General features: G+C 37.4%; 2 protein-coding genes across 3 annotated transcripts in view; one reads left to right on the forward strand and one right to left on the reverse strand.

Moving 5' to 3' along the window:
• The window catches only part of SATL1 (spermidine/spermine N1-acetyl transferase like 1), a 30,034-nt gene extending 15,385 nt beyond the window's left edge, over positions 1 to 14,649 (forward strand). Inside the window, exons 3-7 of the mRNA XM_043459788.1 lie at positions 2,587 to 2,638; positions 12,033 to 12,113; positions 12,770 to 12,871; positions 13,468 to 13,508; positions 14,243 to 14,649. Coding sequence (XP_043315723.1) covers positions 2,587 to 2,638; positions 12,033 to 12,113; positions 12,770 to 12,871; positions 13,468 to 13,508; positions 14,243 to 14,413 — 447 coding nt within the window. The 3' untranslated portion in view covers positions 14,414 to 14,649. The remainder of the gene's footprint in view (positions 1 to 2,586; positions 2,639 to 12,032; positions 12,114 to 12,769; positions 12,872 to 13,467; positions 13,509 to 14,242) is intronic.
• Positions 14,650 to 19,297: 4,648 nt separating this feature from the next.
• APOOL (apolipoprotein O like) overlaps positions 19,298 to 21,893 on the reverse strand; it is a 73,306-nt gene continuing 70,710 nt past the window's right edge. For both annotated transcript variants that reach the window (XM_043459095.1, XM_043459094.1), the window contains one exon: positions 19,298 to 19,805. In XM_043459095.1, coding sequence (XP_043315030.1) covers positions 19,717 to 19,805 — 89 coding nt within the window. In that variant the 3' untranslated portion in view covers positions 19,298 to 19,716. The remainder of the gene's footprint in view (positions 19,806 to 21,893) is intronic.

Raw genomic sequence — 21,893 nt, forward strand, 5'->3', positions numbered from 1 at the left:
AGAAAATAATAGAAAAGATAAATTACTCTGTACCACAGACATGAATATGATTAATTTGCTTTTAGATGATCTTCTCTAATGCATATATATCTATTCATCCTTACTCCTGTTCATTGCTAAGTTTGCAAGGCATTCTCTTTGTAAATGAATTTATGAGAGTTTGCCATCATAATAATTCATTCCTTAACTGAGAGTTTTGCAGGTTTTACTTACTGTCCTGCCAAGAGTCTTAAAACTCTTCCAAGCATCCTCTATATGCATCTGTTTTATCCTATTAATCACCACACCACAGCATTATTTGGCCATCTAGCCACTTTATGGCTAGGCAGTCATAACTTCCTGCTTATCAGACTTTCCATTTAAAGCCTTTTTATGGTAGTTCTCAAAGTGTGGTGTTTGGACCATTGCTGATCCATAAGAAGGACTATGTACCGTTAATATCTGATTTTTGTTCACTATGCATACATTGAGTATGTACTAGGGAAAGGCCATGTGCTAAGTACTATAAAGGATGTTGCTGTTCTTTAATAGCTGTCATGTCCAACTCTTTTGTGATCTCATGGACTGTAGGCTCCTCTGTCCATGGGATTCTCTAGGCAAGAATACTGGAGTGGGTTGCAGTTTCCTTCTCCAGGGGATCTTACTGACGTAGGTATCAATCCTGTGTCTCCTGCATTGGCAGGGGATTCTTTACCACTGAGCCACCTGGGAAGCTCCACTATAAAGGACACCAGATTATTAAACTATAGTTGCTGCCCTCAAAGAGCTTACAGTATCTTAGGGAAGGTGCTCCAAAATGCTCAAACTTCATTGGGCTCTGGTTGCACTGAGAATAAAATCCAAATTTCTTAGCAATGCTTTATATAATCTGGCCCTTGCTGTCTTCCTTATGTATTTTAAAGACTTTTTCCACTATAAATTTAATGAGATTCCAGTCAAAATCTCCAAGAAGAATAAATGTGTGACTGTTTCTAGAAAAATTCCAAAAAGAAGAGTGATGAGGGGAGGTCATTCCTACCAGATACTATAAAGCTGTAAGTAATTAAAATACTATGGTAATCTATTACAATAGATGCAGAGATAGATCACTGGAACAGAATGGAGAGTCTAGAAGTTCTCTTAGGTATGTATGTGAATGTAGTACATGATAGGGCCTCCCTGGTGCCTAAGCAGTAAAGAATTTTCCTGCCAATGCAGGAGATATGGGCTTGATCCCTGGGTTGGGAAGATTCCCTGGAGAAGGAAATAACAACCCACTTCAATATTCTTGCCTGGGAAATCCTATGGACCGAGGAGCCTGGTGGGCTACAGTCTGTGGAGTCACAAAAGATTTAGATAGCACTTAGCGACTAAACAAGAACAATAATGGTACATAATAAAGTGGACATTTCAATTCAGTTAATAAAAGATGGGTTATTAAATAAACAGTGTTGGGATAATTGGGGAAAAAGACAAAGGAGAAATTCCACCTTCTTACACACAGATAAAACCAAATTAATCAATTATTAATATATAAAGAACTTAAAACAGATTGGTGGTTCCTAGAGGTGGGAGGTGGGGGTGGGGGAGATGGCTGAAGGTAGTTAAAGGGTAAAGACTTCCAGGTATAAGATAAATAAGCTCTGGGGATGTCATGTACAGTATAGTGGCTACAGTTAACAAAGAAGCCCATAGTTAACAAAACTGTAGTGCATATTTGAAAGTTATTAAGAGACTAGATCTTAAAAGTTCTCATCACAAGAAATAAATTGTAACTATATGACATCATTAATGTTAACTAAACTTATTGTGGTAATCATATCACAATGTATACATACATCAAATCATTATGTTGTGCACCTTGGATTAATACAATGTTATATGTCTATTATATCTCAAAAAAACTGGAAAAAATAAAAAAAAATTAAGAAAGGAACAAAAGTGACTATTTTTATAATTCCAAAATGGGGATTGCCTTTCCAAACATGAGATCCAAACTGTGAAAAATTAATTTGAAGGTGTAGAAAAAATTATATTAAAAAGCCAAATAAATTCTAAAGTTAAATTGGAAAGAACACCTCACAAGCAAACACAACAGACTTCTCTGTAAAGTCTGTGAACTTTATAAGACTTTGTGACATCTACCTTGAATGCTCAGAAAACCTTTTGGCTTTACTTCCTGATTTCATTGTATTCAAGGCTAGTTACCTAGATAGCTACCTAGTTACCTAGATAGACCTTCACAGGAGTGATGTATTGACATAGTTAATTTCTCTATATATTTATTGTCTTGTTGCATATGCTATTTTGGATTTTAAGTTTCTAGATGACTGGAGTTAAGTCTGATTCATTTTAATACTACCCACAGCGTCGTACGTTAATAAATGCTCAATAAAAACTTCATGCTTATCATCTTAAGAATTTGTTACTAGGAATCCCCTTGTAGTCTGCTGGTTAAGACTTGGCGCTTTTACTGCCATGACATGGGTTCAGTCTCTGTTTGGGGAACTAAAAGATACTGCAAGGTGTGCAGAATGGCCAAAATTTTTAAAAAATTAAAGAATTTGTTACTAAACCATAAACTGAAAGTTTTCTCTACTTTGACAGGAATTGGCTGCCTGTGAAAACATGCTAGATGCAGTGAAGTTAACATCAAAGGGTAAGATGATATTTTCAGAGTTAGAAAAAGAAACATGGCATAATGTATGCACAAAGCATTACTTGTACCTAGATATGTGGATGCTGCTGTCCTTGGTGCACAAAGAAACTGTCATTAATAGTATCTAGATGTACAGGGCAAAAGTTCGTATGAAGTGCTATTAATAGTTTTGTAAGTGCAGCAGTATATTTTCCCCATTTTTAAAGTATGAAACTGATAGTTAAATCATCTTTACAGCAGCAATGGACTTCAACTAATTTTCAATATATAAAATGAGAAGTGTAGTTGATCAAAGACAGTATAATTTAATGCCCAATATGTTAGAAGAAGCCTGATAGGATGAAATGGATAAAAACAAAATGACTTAAAACTATTTTCAAGGAATTTACTACATTTTGATAGCCAGCAATATTAATAGGCTAGTTCAGTTCAGTCGCTCAGTTGTGTTTGACTCTTTGAGACCCCATGGACTGCAGCATGCCAGGCTTCCCTATTCATCACCAACTCCTGGAACTTGCTCAAACTCACATTCATCGAGCCAGTGATCCCATCCAAACATCTTAGCCTCTGTCATCCCCTTCCCCTCCTGTCTTCAGTCTTTCCCAACATCAGGTTCTTCGCATCAGGTGGCCAAAGTATTGGAGTTTCAGCTTCAGCATCAGTACTTCCGATGAATATTCAGGGTTGATTTCCTTTAGGATTGACTGGTTTGATATCCTTGCAGTCCAAGGGACTCTCAAGAGTCTTCTCCAACACCACAGTTCAGAAGCATCAATTCTTCGGTGCTCAGCTTTCTTTGTAGTCCAACTCTCACATCCATACATGACCACTGGAAAAACCATAGCTCTGACTAGATGGACCTTTGTTGGCAAAGTAATGTCTCTGCTTTTTAATATGCTGTTTAGGTTGGTCATAACTTTTCTTCCAAGGAGCAAGCATCTTTTAATTTCATGGTTGCAATCACCATCTGCAGTGATTTTGGGAACCCAAGAAAATAAAGCCTCTCACTATTTCCATTGTTTCCCCATCTATTTACCGTGAAATGATGGGACCAGATGCCATGATCTTCATTTTTTTAATGTTGATTTTTAAGCCAACATTTTCACTCTCCTCTTTCACTTTCATCAAGAGGCTCTTAAGTTCCTCTTTGATTTCTGCCATTAGGGTGATGTCATCTGCATATCTGAGGTTATTGATATTTCTCCCGGCAATCTTGATTCCATCTTGTGCTTCATCCAGTTTGGCATTTCGCATGATGTACTTTGCATATAAGTTAAATAAACAGGGTGACAATATATAGCCTTGATGTCCTCCTTTCCCGTTTTAGAACTGGTCTGATGTTCCATGGCCAGTTCTAACTGTTGCTTCTTGACCTGCATACAGATTTCTCAGAAGGCAGGTAAGGTGGTCTGGTATTCCAGTCACTTGAAGAATTTTCCACAGTTTGTTGTGAACCACAGAGTCAAATGCTTTGTTGTAGTCAATAAAGCAGATGTTTTTCTGGAACTCTTTTGCTTCTTCGATGATCCAGTGGATGTTGGCAATTTGATCTCTGGTTCCTCTGCCTTCTCTAAATCCAGCTTGAACATCTGAAAGTTCATAGTTCACATACTGTTGAAGCCTGGCTTGGAGAGTTTTGAGCATTACTTTGCTAATGTGTGAGATTAGTGCAATTGTGCAGTAGTTTGAACATTTTTTGGCATTGATTTTCTTTGGGATTGGAATGTAAACTGACCTTTTCTAGTCTTGTGGCCACTGCTGAGTTTTCCAAATTTGTTGGCATATTGAGTGCAGCACTTTGACAGCATCATCTTTTAGGATTTGAATAGCTCAATTGGAATTCCATCACCTCCACTAGCTTTGTTCGTAATGATGCGTCCTAAGGCCCACTTGACTTCACATTCCAGGATGTCTGGCTCTAGGTGAGTGATCACACCGTCGTGATTATCTGGGTCATGAAGATCTTTTTTGTATAGGTCTTTTGTGTATTCTTGCCACCTCTCCTTAATATCTTCTGCTTCTGTTAGGTCCATACCATTTATGTCATTTATTGTGCCCATCTTTGCACAAAATGTTCCCTTGGTATCTCTAATTTTCTTAAAGAGATCTCTAGTCTTTCCCATTCTATTGTTTTCCTCTATTTCTTTGCATTGATCACTGAGGAAGACTTTCTTATCTCTCCTTGCTATTCTTTGGAACTCTGCATCCTAATGAGTATATCTTTCTTTTTCTCCTTTGCCTTTAGTTTCTCTTCTTTACACAGCTATTTGTAAGGCCTCCTCAGACAACCATTTTGCCTTTTTGCATTTCTTTTTCTTGGGGATGGTCTTGATCCCTGCCTCCTGTACAATGTCACGAACCTCTGTTCATAGTTCTTCAGACACCCTATCTATCAGATCTAATCCCTTGAATCTGTTTGTCACTTTCACTGTATAATCGTAAGGGATTTGGTTTAGGTCTTACCTGAATGGTCTAGTGGTTTTTCCTACTTTCTTCCATTTAAGTCTGAATTTGCAATAAAGAGTTCATGATTTGAGCCACAGTCAGCTCCTGTTTTTGCTAACCATATGGAGCTTCTCCATCTTTGGCTGCAAAGAACATAATCTGATTTCGGTTTTGACCATCTTGTGATGTCCATGTGTTGTGTTGTCTCCTATGTTGTTGGAAGATGATGTTTGCTATGACCAGTGTGTTCTCTTGGCAAAACTCTATTAGCCTTTGCTCCACTTCATTTCGTACTCCAAGGCTAAATTTGCCTGTTATTCCAGGTATCTCTTGACTTCCTACTTTTGCATTCCAGTCCCCTATGATGAAAAGGACATCTTTTTGGGGTGTTAATTCCAGAATGTCTTGTAGGTTTTCATAGAATCTACAAGATGATGAATTACAACATTTTAGGCAGGGAATGAGAGAAGAAATGAAATGATTAAAGTGTACAGTCCCTGACTTACTTATGGTATGACTTAAAGATTTTTGGACTTTATAATGGTTCAAAAGCAGTACACACTCAATAGAAACTCTATGTCATATTTTGAAGTTTGTCCTTTACCTGGGCTAGCTATATGCATAGGATGCTTTCTTATGATGCTTGGCAGAAGCAGTGAGCTGTGGCTCCTTGTCAGTGATGTAATCATGAGGGTTAATAACTGATACATTTACAACCATTCTGTACCCATACAACCATTCTGTTTTCACTCAGTAATCAGTAAATTACATGAGATATTCAACACTTTATTATAAAATAGGCTTTGTGTTAGATAATTTTGCCCCACTCTAGGTTAATGTAAGGGCTTCTTCAGTGGCACTAGTGGTAAAGAACCTACCTGGCAATGCAGGAAATAATGAGATGTGGGTTCGATCCCTGGGTCAGGAAGATCCCCTGGAGGAGGGCATGGAAACCCACTCCAGTATTGCTGCCTGGAGAATACCATGGACAGAGGAGCCTAGCGGGCTGCAGTCCATAGGGTCACAAAGAGTCAGACCCAACTGAAACGACAGCATGCAGGCTAATCTAAGTGCTCTCAGAAGGTTTAAGGTAGTGAAATGAAAGTCATTCAGTCATGCCTGACTCTTTGCGACCCCACTGACTATACAATCCATCGGAGTCTCCAGGCCAGAATCCTGGAGTGGGTAGCTGTTCCCTTCTCCAAGGGATCTTCCCAACCCAGGGATTAAACCCAGGTCTCCTGCATTGCAGGCAGATTCTTTATCAGCTGAGCCACCAGGGAAGCCCAAGAATACTGGAGTGGGTAACCTATCCCTTTTCTAGTGGATCTTCCCAACCCAGGAATTGAAGTGGGGTCTGCTGCATTGCAGGCGGACTCTTTACCAGCTGAGCTACCAGGAAAACCCCAGGTTTAAGGTAGGTTTAGGTTTAGGCTAAACTATGATGCTCAATAGTTTGGGTATATTAAATACATTTTTGATTTATGATATTTTCCACTTATGATGAGTTTATCAGGATGTAACCCCATCTTCGGTCAAGTGAAGTCTTGACCTAAATAAAATTACACACATGGGATTCCAAATGAATCTGAGGATCAGTTTCATCACTCCTGTGAAAGAGGATGTTAGAATTTTTATTGGGATGGCAGTGAATCTTCAGATCACTTTGGATAATACTGACATCTTAACAATATTAAGTCTTATCTGTGAACACAGGATAACTTTTAATTTTTTTAGATCTTTAATTTCTTTCAGCAATGTTTTATAGTTTTTTGTATGTATTTCACCTCCTTGGGTACATTTATTCCTAGGTATTTAGTTATTTTTTAGGGGCGGTTGTAAATGGAATTGCTTTTTTAATTGATTTTTTGGTTTGTTCTTTGCTGGTGTATAACAATACAACTGATTTATGTTTGTTGATCTTGTAGCCTGCAACTTTGCTGAATTTGTGTTAGTAGCTTTCTTTTGGATTCTTTGGGATTGTCTATAAATAGGCTTATGTCATCAGAAAATAAGGGCTTCCCAGGTGGTAGTAGTGATAAAGAACTTGCCTGACAATGCAGGGAACATGAGATGATCCCTTGGAGAAAGGTGTGGCAAATCACTCCAGTATTCTTGCCTAGATACAGGTCATTTTACCTCTTCCTTTCTAATTTGGATGGCTTTTATTTCTTTTTATTGTATAATAGCTCTAGCTATAACTTCCAGTACAATGTTGAATAGCAGAGTTGAGAGTGTACATCCTGTCAGTTGCCTTTTCTGTAACAATTGAGATGGTTCTGTGTTCTTTTTCCCCCTTTGTTCTGTTAACACGATTGATTTCCTTATATTGAACCATCCTTTCATCCCTAGGATGAATCACACTTGGTCATAGTGAATGATCCTATTAATATACTGTTGGGTTCAATTTGCTATTAATATTTTGTTGAGTACTTTTGCATCTGTATTAATAAGGGATATTGGTCTTTGATTTTCTTGTGATGTCTTTTTCTGTATTTGGTATCAGAATAATGCTGACTTAATAAAATGAGTTATAAAAAGTTCCCTCCTCTTCAATTTTTGGGAAAGAGTTTGAGAAGGATTGGTGTTAATTCTCTAAATGTTTGGTAGAATTCTCCAGTGAAACCATCTGGTGGTCCCTGACTTTGCTTTGTTGGGAGATTTTTTATTATTATTGATTCAAACTCTTGTTATAGCGCTGCTTAGATTTTATTTCTTCTTGAATTCATAAGTTTCAAGGAATCTGTTCTTTTTGGCTATCTAATTTGTTGGTGTACAATTCACAGTACTTATAATATTTTTTTATCTCTGTAAGGTCAGTGGATTTTAATTACTTGGCTTTTTTTTTCCTTCTTTGTCAATCTACCTATAAATTTGTTGACCTTTTCAAATAACCAATTTTTGGTTCCATTGATTTTCTCTATTGCATTTCTATCTTCTACTTAGCTTAATCTCCTTTCTAATCTTTATTGCCTTCTTTCTGCTAGTTCTGGTTCCTAAGGTGTTAGATTAATTATTGCTTGAGGCCTTTCTTTTCTTTTTTTCTTTAATGTTGGCATTTCCAACTATAAGTTCTCCTCTGAGCACTTCTTTCACTGCATCTCATAAGTTTTTTTTTTTCATTTATTTTTATTAGTTGAAGGCTAATTACTTTACAATGTTGTAGTGGTTTTTGTCATACATTGACATGAATCAGCCATGGATTTACATGTATTCCCCATCCTGATCCCCCCTCCCACTTCCCTCTCTACCCGATCCCTCTGGGTCTTCCCAGTGCACCAGATCTGAGCACTTGTCTCGTGCATCCAACCTAGGCTGGTGATCTGTTTCACCCTAGATAATATACATGTTTCGATGCTGTTCTCTTGAAACATCCCACCCTCGCCTTCTCCCACAGAGTCCAAAAGTCTGTTCTGTACATCTGTGCCTCTCTTTCTGTTTTGCATATAGGGTTATCATTACCATCTTTCTAAATTTCATATATATGTGTTAGTATACTGTAATGATCATAAGTTTTATATGTTGTGTTTTCCTTCTCATTCATCTCTTTTTTCTAATTTCTCTTTTTACTTCTACTTTGAGCCACTAGTTTTTTGAGTGCATTGTTAATTTCCACATATTTGTGAATTTCCTAGTTTCCTTCTGTTGATTTCTAGTTTCAATCTATTGTGATTGGAAAAGATACTCTGTATGGTTTTGATCTTTCAAAATGTATTAACACTTGCTTTTTGGCCTAACATATGGTCTATCCTAGAGAAAGTTCAAGAAAAATGTGTATTATGTTTTTGGGTGGGGTGCGCTTTCTGTTAGGGGTCCAGTTTTGTTCATATAATCTATCAATATTAATGTATTTATCATTGTTCTGGTTGTTCAGTACATTATTGAAATTGATGTCATGAAGTTCCCTACTATTATTTTAGAGACCTATTATTTTAGAGCAGTCTCTATCTTCAATTCTCTCAATATTTGCTTCATATATTTGGGAGCTCTGATGTTTGGTGCATAAATGTTTATAAATGTTATATCTTCTTGCTGAATTGAACCTTCTATCACTATTTAATATCCTCTCCCCTGTAACAGTTTTCCACTTAAAGTCTATTTTGTGTTATATTAGTACAGCCACTCCAGCTTTCTTTAGATTACTATTTGCATGAAATGTCTTTTTCCATCATTTCACTATCAACCTTCTTGTGCTTATTAAAATTGTTTTTCTTTTAAAAAATATTTTAATTGGTGGATAATTAATTTACACTATTGTGATGGCTTATGCCATATATCAACATGAATCAGCCATAGGCATATATGTGATGCCTCCCTCTTGAGTCCCTCTCCCTCCTCCTTCTCCACACCATCCCTCCAGGTTATCACAGAGCACCAGCTTTGGGTTCCCTGCATAGAGCCTATTATACAGAGTGAAGTAAGCCAGAAAGACAACTATTGCATATAATTGCATATATATGGAATCTAGAAATTTATTTTTAATTGGAGGACAACTGCTTTACAATGTTGTGTTGATTCCTGCCATACAACAACAGCAATCAATACTATATATTCTTGTTTTTTTTTTAATCTAAAGTGAGTCTCTTATAAGGGTTTCCCTGGTGGCCCAGTTGGTAAAGAGTCTGCCTGCATTGTGGGAGAGCCGGGTTTGATCCCTGGGTTGGGAACATCCCCTGGAGAAGGAAATGGCAACCCACTCCAGTATTCTTGCCTGGAGAATTCCATGGACAGAGGAGCCTGGTGGGCTAAAGCCCATGGGGTCACAAAGAGTTGGACATGACCTTTTTAATAGTCAGTGTCAAAAAAAAAAAAAAAAAGTCAGTGTCTCTTATAGATAGCATACAGTTGGATCATGCTTTTTTTTTTTAATCCATTCTGCTAATCTCTGTCTTTTGATTAGGGCATTTAATCCACTTATATTTAAAGTAATTACCAACAAGGAGGGACTTCTGACATTTTCCCATTTGTATTCTATGTAGTTTTCTGTCCTTCATTTCCACATTTCTACCTTCTTTTTATTTTTGCAGTAAAATGTTTTGATTCCCTTCTCATTTCCTTAGGTGTATATTCTATAGATATTTTCTTTGATGTTATCACGGGGACTACATTTATTAGGTTGGCCAAAAATATTTGTTCAGGTTTTATGGAAAAACTCAAATGAGCTTTTGGCCAACTCAATAACATCCAAAAGTTGTAACAGTAAAATTTGAATTTATATTAGCTTAATGTCAATAGCATACAAAAACTCTTCCCTTATATATCTCCATTCCCCCTTTTTACGTCATTGATGTCACAGATTACATCTTTATACATTGTGTGTCCAAGAACAAACATTAATGACTAATTTTATGCACTGTCTTTTAAATCATGTAGAAAATAAAAAGTAGAACTATAAATAAATTTAAAGTGACACTAGTTTTTTTTATAATTGCCCATATATTTACCTTTAACTAGGCACCATTATCTTTATTTCTTCATATTGCTTTGAGTATTGCCTATTTTCCTTCCATTTCAACCTGAAGGACTCCATTTTGTGCAGGGCAGACCTAGTGATAATGAATTTCCTCAGCTTTTTTTTTTTTTTTTTGAGTTTCGGGGAGAACTGGGGATATCTTAATTTCTCCCTCATTTTTGAAGGATTTTTTGGTGGATATAGAATTCTTGGTTAAGTTTCTGCACTCTTCCTCTTCTCCCCTGTCCTCTGTACTGGCTGCCAAGGTTTCTGATGAGAAATCAGATGATAATCCTATTGAGGAGCCATTGTATGTGACAAGTTATTTCTGTCTTGCTGCTTTGAAGATTTTCTCTTTAATTATGTGTCTTGGTATTGATCTTTTGGGGCTTATACTACTTGGAGTTTGTTGAACTTGGATTTGTAAAATGATGTACTGCATCCATTTTGGAAGTTTTCAGTCATTATTCAAATGTTCCTTTTTCCTTACTTTCTCTCTTCTTCTGAGAGTTCCATAATACATATGTTGGTCTGCTTGATGGTGTTCCACAGATATCTTAGGCTTTTTACTTTTCTTGTTCCTCAGACTTGATAATTTTAATTATCCTATCTTTAAGTTCACTGATTCTTTTTTCAGCTTGCTTAGAAATTTGGATTTTGAACCCCTGCAGTACACTTTTATTACACTTTTCAGCTTCAGAATTTTTTGGTGGGGATTATTTTTTATAATTTCTATTTCTTTATTGGTATCTCTACTTTGTTTATACATATTTTTCCTGTGTGCATGTCTCCCCTTAGTTCTTTGAGCACATTTAAGACAGTTGTTTAAAAGTGTTTGTTGATGATCGAGTGGGTGGGGGCAGTTGGAAGCCACCACTAGGCTGATGGCTGAATTTCACCAAAATTAACTGAAATTTATCAGTCAAGCTGTCCTCTGGAAGCTACAAGTACAGGTATTAAAATAAGCAAAGGAATTCTGGCATTGCCAACTACACTATCTTCCTTCTCTTTAAACTTTCTAATATATTTTTTTTTCTTTTTGTTTTTTTTTTAATTTTTTTATTAGTTGGAGGCTAATTACTTCACAACATTTCAGTGGGTTTTGTCATACATTGATAAGCCAGAAAGATAAAGAACATTACAGCATACTAACACATATATATGGAATTTAGAAAGATGGTAACAATAACCCTATATGCAAAACAGAAAAAGAGACACAGAAATACAGAACAGACTTTTGAACTCTGTGGGAGAAGGTGAGGGTCGGATGTTTCAAAAGAACAGCATGTATACTATCTATGGTGAAACAGATCACCAGCCCAGGTGGGATGCATGAGACAAGTGCTCGGGCCTGGTGCACTGGGAAGACCCAGAGGAATCGGGTGGAGAGGGAGGTGGGAGGGGGGATCGGGATGGGGAATAAGTGTAAATCTATGGCTGATTCATATCAATGTATGATAAACTTTCTAATATATTTTATGTGAATTGATATTTCAGATTTACTCAGGGATGGCTTTGGGGACAATCCCCTTTTCTACTGTCTGATTGCAGAAGTACACAATCATCAAAAACCATCAGGTAAAATAAACTTCCATTTTTCAATTCAATCAGGAGTATATTTTCTCTACCCTGAAAACAAAGTACAGTTTGATAGCATACAGTTACTCTTAAGCCAAGGAGACGAGTGTAAGTACATAAACTAAGTCTTGTTTTCTGACAGAGAAAATGTGTGGTATGCATTTATGTTGGACTTCGCAGGTGGCACTAGTGGTAAAGAACCATCCTGCCAATGCATGAGACATGAGAAATGGGTTCAATCCTGGGTCAGGAAGATCCCCTGGAGAAGGATATGACAACCCACTCCAGTATTCTTGCTTGGAGAATCCCATGGACAGAGGAGCCTGGTGGGCTACAGTCCATGGCGTCGCAAAGAGTTGGACAAAACTGAAGTGACTTAGCACACAACACACATGCATTTATGTTTGTATATGCACAGAAAAAAATTAGGAAGAATATACTCCACACTGTTAAAAGATGGGTTATCTCTTCAATGTTGTATTATAAGGACTTAAACCCTCTTTATTATACATTTCTGTATTATTTAAAATTTTGTCCAGCAAGCTTTTATTACTTTAATAGATAAAAATAAACACAAAGATATTCCATTTTGGAGGAAAGAACATTGTAAGATTCAATGTATTAACTTCTTTATACCCCCTCTTTCCTCTTCCTAGGTAAAGTGACTGTTGGATTTGCCATGTACTACTTTACATATGACCCCTGGATTGGCAAGTTACTTTACCTAGAGGACTTTTATGTCATACAAGCTTACCGAGGTCAGGTAACACATAGTATTACTTATATTTTAAAAATTAAAATTGTATATTTTAAGGAGTTTTAGTATAAATATGGTGTTTAAGATAATTTATGTAACTAATTCCTATTTCATGAGACTGATCACTATCCTAGTTATCCTTGCATATGGTATGGTGAAGACTCAATCACAGATTAGAAAAGATTTATTAGTTCCCATCAAGGCTTGAATAAACCAAGTTATCAAAACTATACTTTTATCTTTTTTTGTTTTGTTTCTTTTTTTAAAAGCTACACTTTTACCTCTAAAACATGCTTTTACATTTTGTGTTGATTTGTCTAAAATGAATAAGGAATATATTCCGTGATAAGATGAGAGTGACAAGGGCTCATTTCCTCTTCACTGTTCTTTAAAATAAATCCAAAGTCTTTTCCATTACCTTTGGAACCATATTCCAATTTGGAAAAAGAGATATGAAAAACATTCATGAGCTGAATTTCAACACAAGCTATTATGAACATGTAACAATCAGATAACAGGGTTTAAACTAAAGCAAACAAATTGTTAAGTGGAATTTTTCAACTTATGTTTTTTCATTTTGTATTATCTATTTAAAAGGTCTAGGTATTGGAGCTGAAATGCTGAAGAGGCTAAGTCAGGTATATATTGCAGTTAGTATTGTTATTCCATATGTTATCCTTTTCTTCATCAAATGTTATTATTTAACATTGCGTAAATTAGATGCTTTATCTTAACATTGGAACATAATCTCAAAATATACTTAATCTTTTATTCCAATTAAACTGGTTTTCAAATTAAGATATTGATACAGCTCTTGTTTGACTTATGTTTAAAAGTTGATATAATCCACAACCACATTATATACCTATTTGCTACAAAGCAGAAGCAAGTAAAAGGGAGATTAGAAGGCAATTTACCCATAAAATGTGTCTACAGTATGAACATGAGAACAGTATAAAAAGATTCTTTTGCATTTTGGAAATACATATAAGTAAACTTTTTCTGTAGAATAAAGAAAAAAACTGAATTAGATTTATAGAAAAACCAGTGAGTAGATTTTGCAAGTTTGTTTTGGACTTCTAAAGAAAGGGACTTTTTTTCTTTTTACAGATTTAGAGAACTCCAAGCGATAAATATTGCATTATTATTTGGAAGTATTTTACACACACACAGTGCCTTGCATATAGTAGATCTAAGGGACTTTTTTTCTTTTTACAGATTTAGAGAACTCCAAGCGATAAATATTGCATTATTATTTGGAAGTATTTTACACACACACAGTGCCTTGCATATAGTAGATCTTCCATAAAATAAATGTGACAATGAAGATTATACTTTCAAATAAAAGTAATACCTGTTTGTTTTTAAACAGATAGCCATCAGAAGCCAGTGTAACTGCATGCACTTTCTTGTCGTCATTTGGAACCAGGCTTCTATCGACTACTACACTCGTCGAGGGGCTTTAGACCTTTCTTCCGAGGAGGGCTGGCATCTGTTCAGGTTTAACAGAGAAGAACTCATGGACATGGCAGGGGAAAAGTGAAAGGTGACTTATCACTTGTCCCAATATAGGCTCCAACATCTGAATGTAACAACTTGTCCCAATATAGGCTCCAACATCTGAATGTCGCCTGAGTCCAACAGCAGTTTGACTGTCGTATAATACAGCAAGTGAACAACTCTGGTTTCAGCTGATCTTTGAAACAGATTTTGTAGATACAACTTGCCATTATCCATATTAACATACTAATGGTTAGTAGAAAAGCTGATAACCCAAAAGAGCAGATAATTCAAAAATAACTTATACTTGACTTTAGGATATTTATTTTTTTACTTACTGTATCCTATGAAATTTCAAATGCTTATATTTTCATATTGTAACACATCTGAAATTTGGATAAGTATTATGATCAACTGGCAGCACTTTTCCCTTAGAGGTCTTGGATTTGATGAAATATTGTACATTTGCTCACAAACAGATTTGAGGTAAAAAAAAAAAAAGTATAAAATACTAAAGCTAAGTTATGAAAAGCTTACCTATAAATAACTAGTAAATGAACTGCTTTCCCACCTTGAGTAGATCAAGGACCACTGCCTTGACTTCATCTCAGAACTACATTCCATCTCTGTCTTTATCTTGGAACTAAATTCCATCTCTGAGAAACCAACTTTTGTTGTAACTATCTTAGGGAAGATATTACATAGCACACTGTATCTGTGTATGTTTCTATCCTTTCTAGTAGGATATAAGTCTTTTGATAGAATTATAATTATTTTTTTACCCTAATTACAACCAGCATGTGAGTTCCTACTACGTACCAGGTATTATGGGTATAAAAGCTATGAAGTGAAGGTGAAAGTTGCTCAGTTGTGTCCACCTCTTTGCGACCTTCTGGACTGTAGCCCATCAGGCTCCTCTGTTTGTGGAATTCTCCAGGCAAGAATACCGAAGTGGGCAAGTTGCCATGCCCTTCTCCAGGGGATCTTCCCAACCCAGGGATCAAACCCAGGTCTCCTGCATTGCAGGCCGATCCTTTACCATTTAAGCTACCTGGCAAGCCCATTAAAAAAGCTATACAAAGATGATTCAGTTATACCACAAGGAACCTTGTAAATGAAAAAAAAAATACTAATCTAGTTTTAGTTTTATAATAAATTATGTGGGCTATCACAGCCATAAGTACCAAATGTAAGAGAATGTACAGGAGAGTATCTAAATCCTACCTTGGGGAACTGAGAAAAGATGGGTTTGAAGAATAAGTAGGAAGTTGGAATGAAGTGTGACGAGACAAAAACAATTCTGAGACACTAGCATAGGCAGAGAAAGAGGTAATAAGAGAGCAAAGCATGTTTATGAAGCAAGTGGTATTATAGATAACATACTGGGCGGGCCAAAAAGTTTGTTCAAGTTTTTCTGTACAGTGTTATGGAAAAACCCAAATGAACTTTTTGGCCAACCCAATATAATATACTTAATAGTAGGGTGGCTGGGGAGAGGGAAGGAAGGGTTAAAGTTTAGCTGGGATCATATATGAAGGCCTTGTATGTCATACTAATGGGTCTTGATTTGATCCTGTAGACACTGTTGAGTCACTGAAGATCTCAGGAAGACAATTATGTCATAATAATCTGGTAGATGGGTAGCAGACACTATATATTAACTTAAACTCAACACCATTCCAAATTCCTTACCACTTGCCTTTCTCTTCATAGACAAAAATGTTATTTGCCAATCTTAAATATGACTTATAAGACAAATTTTGGTTAAGATATAGACAGAAGTCTTTCGAGAGGGACTCTAAGAAATCATTTAATTCTCTGATAAGAGGGAGTCAGAAGCATCTGGTACAGCTTTTTGTAACCCCTTTTCCTATTTTGAATGTGTGTGTGTTTCCCAGAGGTATAGGAGCCATTTTGTGATCATGAGGTGACAAATCAACATGCTAAAGAGTATAGTAGAAAGAGAAATATGTCTAGATCCTTGATGACACCAATGAGTCACTATACCAACTCTGTACGGACCAATTCCAGACTTTAAACAGACTCATTTATTTAAGCAGCTATAGTTAACTGGTTTACTGTTACTTATAAGCAGGATGCAATGTTAAGTGACAGAAAGCAAGACTGATGGCAAGCAGATTGACCAGAAGCATATATAATAATATAATCCAGGAAAGTGATGATGAAGACCTGAATGAGAGTAAGGATTAGAGAAAGTAGAATTGATTTGAGAAACAAAGAAGTGAGAGAGATATAGAGACAATTTAATTTTAGGTCTTTTGATATTGGGGCTTCCCAGGTGGCTCAGTGGTAAAGAATTCACCTGCCAATGTAGAAGATGCAGGTAGACCTGGGTTCAATCCACTGGAGGAGGGAATGACAACCCACTCCAGTATTCATGCCTGAAGAATCCCATGGACAGAAGAGCCTGACCTCCTGAGAAACCTGTATGCAGGTCAAGAAGCAACAGTTAGAACCAGATGTGGAACAACAGACTGGTTCCAAATTGGGAAAAGAGTATGTCAAGGCTGTATATTGTCACCCTGCTTATTTAACTTATATGCAGAGTACATCATGTGAAATGCCAGGCTAGATGAAGCATAAGCTAGAATCAAGATTGCAGGGAGAAATATCAATAACCTCATATATGCAGATGACACCATCCTAATGGCAGAAAGCCAAGAGGAACTAAACAGCATCCTGATGAAGGTGAGAGTAAAAGAGCTGGCTTAAAACCCAACATTCAGAAAACCAAGATCATGGCATCTGGTCCCATGAGTTCATGGCAAATAGATGGGGAAACAATGGAAACAGTGACAGACTTTGTTTTCTTGGGCTCCAAAATCACTGCAGCCATGCAATTAACAGATGCTTGCTCCTTGGAAGAAAAGCTATGACAAACCCGTGCTGTGCTGTGATTAGTCACTCAGTCATGTCCAACTGTTTGCAACCTCATGGACTATAGCTTTCCAGCCTCCTCTATCTATGTGGATTCTTCAGGTAAGAATACTGGAGTGGGTTGCCATGCCTGCCTCCATAGGATCTTCCCAACCTAGGGATCGAATCCAGGTTTCTCTCAGTGCAGATGGATCTTGCCTATTAAAAAGCAGAGACATCACTTTGCTGACAAAGGTCCATCTAGTCAAAGCTATAGTTTTTCCAGTAGTCATGTATGGATGTGAGGGTTGGACTATAAAGAAGACTGAGTGCCTAAGAATTGATGCTTTTGAACTATGGTGTTGGAGAAGACTCTTGAGAGTCTCTTGGACTGCAAGGAGATCCAACCAGTCCATCCTAAAGGAAATCGACCCTAAATGTTCATTGGAGGGACTAATTCTGAAGCTCCAATACTTTGGCCACCTAATGTGAAGAGCCAGCTCATTAGAAAAGATGCTGATGCTGGAAAAGATTGAAGACAGGAGGAGAAAGGGATGACAGAGGATAAGATGGCTGGATGGCATCAATGACTCAATGGACAGGAGTTTGAGCAGGCTCTGGGAGATGGTGAAGGACAAAGAGGCCCGGAGTGTTGCAGTCCATGGGGTCACAACGAGTTGGATATGACTAAGTGACTGAACAACTATTGATATTGAGAATCTCTATGGGATATACAGGGCTTTCCAGGTGGTGCTAGTGGTAAAAGAACCTGCCTGCCAATGCAGGAGATGGAAGAGATGTGGGTTTGATCCCTGGGTTGGGAAGAACCCCTGGAGGAGGGCCTGGCAACTCACTCCAGTATTCTTGCCAGAAGAACCCCAGGGTTTCTGGAGAATCCCTCTGGGCTACAGTCCATAGGGTCGCAAAGAGTCAGACATGACTGAAGCAACTTAGCACACATGCACATATTGGATATAAGATAGATATGAGTAATAATTATATAGGTACACACTTCTGGAGAAATATGGAAATATAAATAATAAGGACATATAAATGATGCTTGAAGTCAGTGAGTATGTTGAATGGAAATGAGAGAGCACAGAGTGAGAAAAGACAAGAAATGCAAATTGAGGCGCCTGAGCATGTAAGGGATTCAGAGCAAGAGAAGAATGAGTAACAAGAGAAGCAGGAATAACACTAAAATGAGGACTGAATTTCAGGAGGGAGTAGTTACGAGTCAATCATTACAGAAAATTCAAGTAGGTACAGAGGATGAGATTATTCAATAGCATCACTAACTCAATGAACATAAATTTGAGCAAACTCTGGGAGATAGTGAAGCAAACTCTGGGAGATCTGGTGTGCTACAGTCTATGGGGTCGCACAGAGTCAGATATAACCTAGAGACTGAACAACAACAACATAGAGGCCAAGGTGTAGCAAGTTATAGAGGAATTGAAATTGAGAACATAAGAAAGTGACATTAATTACTGTTTTATGAAGTCTGGAAATCATAGGAAGGAGAAAGAAAAGATAGCTCAAGAGGAAGAGGGAGTTAGGGAAAGGGTTTTGCTACTGTTGTTTTTGGATAAAGAGGCTATGAAGCTGTTAGAGACTGAGAAAAAGAAATCAGTTAAAAGAGAAACAAAAGACTGAAAATTAAACAGGATGGAATATGGTACTAGAAAAGATGGGAAGGAGATCAGGAACACAAATAGAAGCATCAGCTTTAGAAAAGGGGGATGTATGGCTGAAAAGAGATAAGTCTTGAAGATAGATGGGAAGAAGTTGGGAAAGACTATGTCTAATAACTTATTTTTCCCTCTGTGTAATAGGAGACATAGTCATCTTTGGCTGGTATAGGAGACTTCAGAATAAGAGGTCTGTAAAACCTCTCCTGGAGACCAGAATAGGAAACTACCCAGGAATCAGTAGAAAGAATGCTAAGTAGCACTGAGGGGTCCCATGTAGCACATAGTCCTCTCAAACAGACTAATTTTTGGACATCTAAGAGGAGTTAGCATTAAACAAAGAGACAAAGCCAAGCCCATGTCATAAAATATGTATATTTTATTACATCTCTGGGAAATGCAAAACAAATGAGGGAGGGAACACATCCTTCCACACACCATTCTAATTTAGCTGATATTAATTCAGAAAAGCTACAGCAAATATATATGTGTATATGTATATATATTTATATATACACACATATTTTTTTTATAAACACACTTAAAGTCACCAAATGCATCCTAATACTTTTACCTCTGCCTCCTCATTGATCATTTAATGTTGTTTGGATTGTATTCAGTTTTTTAGTCACTTATGTGATTTGTCAAACTGTACATTAGAAGATGTAAGGGGAAAACTTGGTTTAATTTATACCCTATGCATCAGTTACCCATTACACCATCTTTTTCACCATTATTTGAAACTTCACACATCTTGTAGTTCTCTATGCAGACTATTTCAGCTTCTAGTGCTGTACATATCTATATCTTCTGGATGGGACTGCCCGTGATCCATGAGCTTGGGGTCAGGCATAAACTGTGTAGCACCTGATAAAGTATTAAAATGAAAAAAAAATTAGTCATTCATTTAACAAACTTCTTGTTAATGTGAGGAACACATCAATGAGCAAAACAGATAAAAATCTCTACCAACATGGACCTAACATTCAAGTTGGGTGAAAGAGACAATAAGTTAAGTAAACAGTATGTCAGATGGTGGTATGCAGAAAAATAAAACAGAGTGGAGAGACATATGGAGAGATTGGGTGATCTGCAATTTAAAACAGGGTGGTCAGGGAAAGAAAGCCTTCCATATTTGAGCAAAGAACCAAAGGAGGTGCAGGTATGAGCCCTGTAGCTATCTGAGGGAAATGCCTTACTGAAAGAGCAGGTTGCAAGTGTAACAGACCTTAGGTATGTCTGAGGAGCCATAAAATGGCCAATATGGCTGGAACAGAGTTAGCAAGATGTGCTGATGGTGGATACAATGAGAGTGATAGAAGTCATGATCAGAAAACAGTGGAATGCTAGGCCACACAAGGTCATAAGAAAGTTTTTCTCTTTTATTCTAAGAGATGAGAAGTCACTGGACAGTTTTGAGCAGAAGTGTAACATGATATTGTGTTTTTTTAAAAGGTTACTCTTGGCTATGTGTAGAAGAGAGTGTAGGGAAACAAGCATAGAAGTAGGGAGACCAGTTAGGAAGCTATTATAGCAGAGAAGACTGCAGTACCCCAGGAGGGAAATGGCTTTTATTAGGGCAGTGGAGGTGGTGAAAAGGTATTGAATTCTGGATAACTTAAGGATAGGATTTCCAAAATGGATTCAGTATGTTGTGTGAGGGATACTCTTTAATTTGAGAAACTAAAAGAATGGAGTTGACATTTACTGAGATGGGGGAAATATAGAAACATGTTTTGTTGTTGTTGTCATTCAGTCAATCAGTCATGTCCGACTCTTTGCAACCTCATGAACTGTAGCCCACCAGGTTCCTCTGTCCACGGAATTTCTCAGGCAAGAATACTGGAGTAGGTTACCATTTCCTTCTCCAGGGAATCTCCCCAGATCAGGAATTGAACTTCCATCTTGTGCATTGGCAGACAGGTTCTTGACCACTGAGCCATCAGGGAAGCCCCAGAAACATGTTTGGGAGGAGGTAAATGAAGTGTTAAGTTTTAGGTGTGCTATATTTGAATTGCTAACTAGACATCACTTCATGGCAAATAGATGGGGAAACAATGGAAACAGTGATAGACTTTGTTTTCTTGGGCTCCAAAACAACTGCAGCCATGAAATTAAAAGACACATGTTCCTTGGAAGAAAAGCTATGACCAACACAGACAGCAAATTAAAAGCAGAGACATTACTTTACCAACAAAGGTACATCTAGTCAAAACTAATCAAAACCATAGTTTTGTATTTTTGTAGTTATGTATGGATGTGAGTTCAGTTCAGTCACTCAGTCACGTCCGACTCTTTGCGACCCCATGAACCGCAGCATGCTAGGCCTCCCTGTCCATCACCAACTCCTGGAGTCCACCCAAACCCTTGTCCATCAAGTCAGTGATGCCATCCAACCATCTCATCCTCTGTCGTCCCCTTCTCCTCCTGCCCACAATCTTTCCCAGCATCAGGGTCTTCTCAAATGAGTCAGCTCTTTGCATCAGGTGGCCAAAGTATTGGAGTTTCGGCTTCAGCATCAGTCCTTCCAATGAACACCCAGGACTGATCTCCTTTAGGATGGACTGGTTGGATCTCCTTGCAGTCCAAGGGACTGTCAAGAGTCTTCTCCAACACCATAGTTCAAAAGCATCAATTCTGCTGCACTCAGTTTTCTTTATAGTCCAACTCTCACATCCATACATGACCACTGGAAAAACCATAGCCTTGACTAGACGGACCTTTGTTGGCAAAGTAATGTCTCTGCTTTTTAATATGCTGTCTAGGTTGGTCATAACTTTCCTTCCAAGGAGTAAGCCTCTTTTAATTTCATGGCTTCAATCATCATCTGCAGTGATTTTGGAGCCCCCCCAAAAAAAGTCAGCCATTGTTTCCACTGCTTCCCCATCTATTTGTCATGATGTGATGGGACCAGATGCCATGATCTTAGTTTTCTGAATGTTGAGCTTTAAGCCA

This window comes from Cervus canadensis, chromosome X (genome assembly GCF_019320065.1).
Source record: "Cervus canadensis isolate Bull #8, Minnesota chromosome X, ASM1932006v1, whole genome shotgun sequence".
In the NCBI taxonomy this organism is placed as follows: Eukaryota; Metazoa; Chordata; class Mammalia; order Artiodactyla; family Cervidae; genus Cervus; species Cervus canadensis.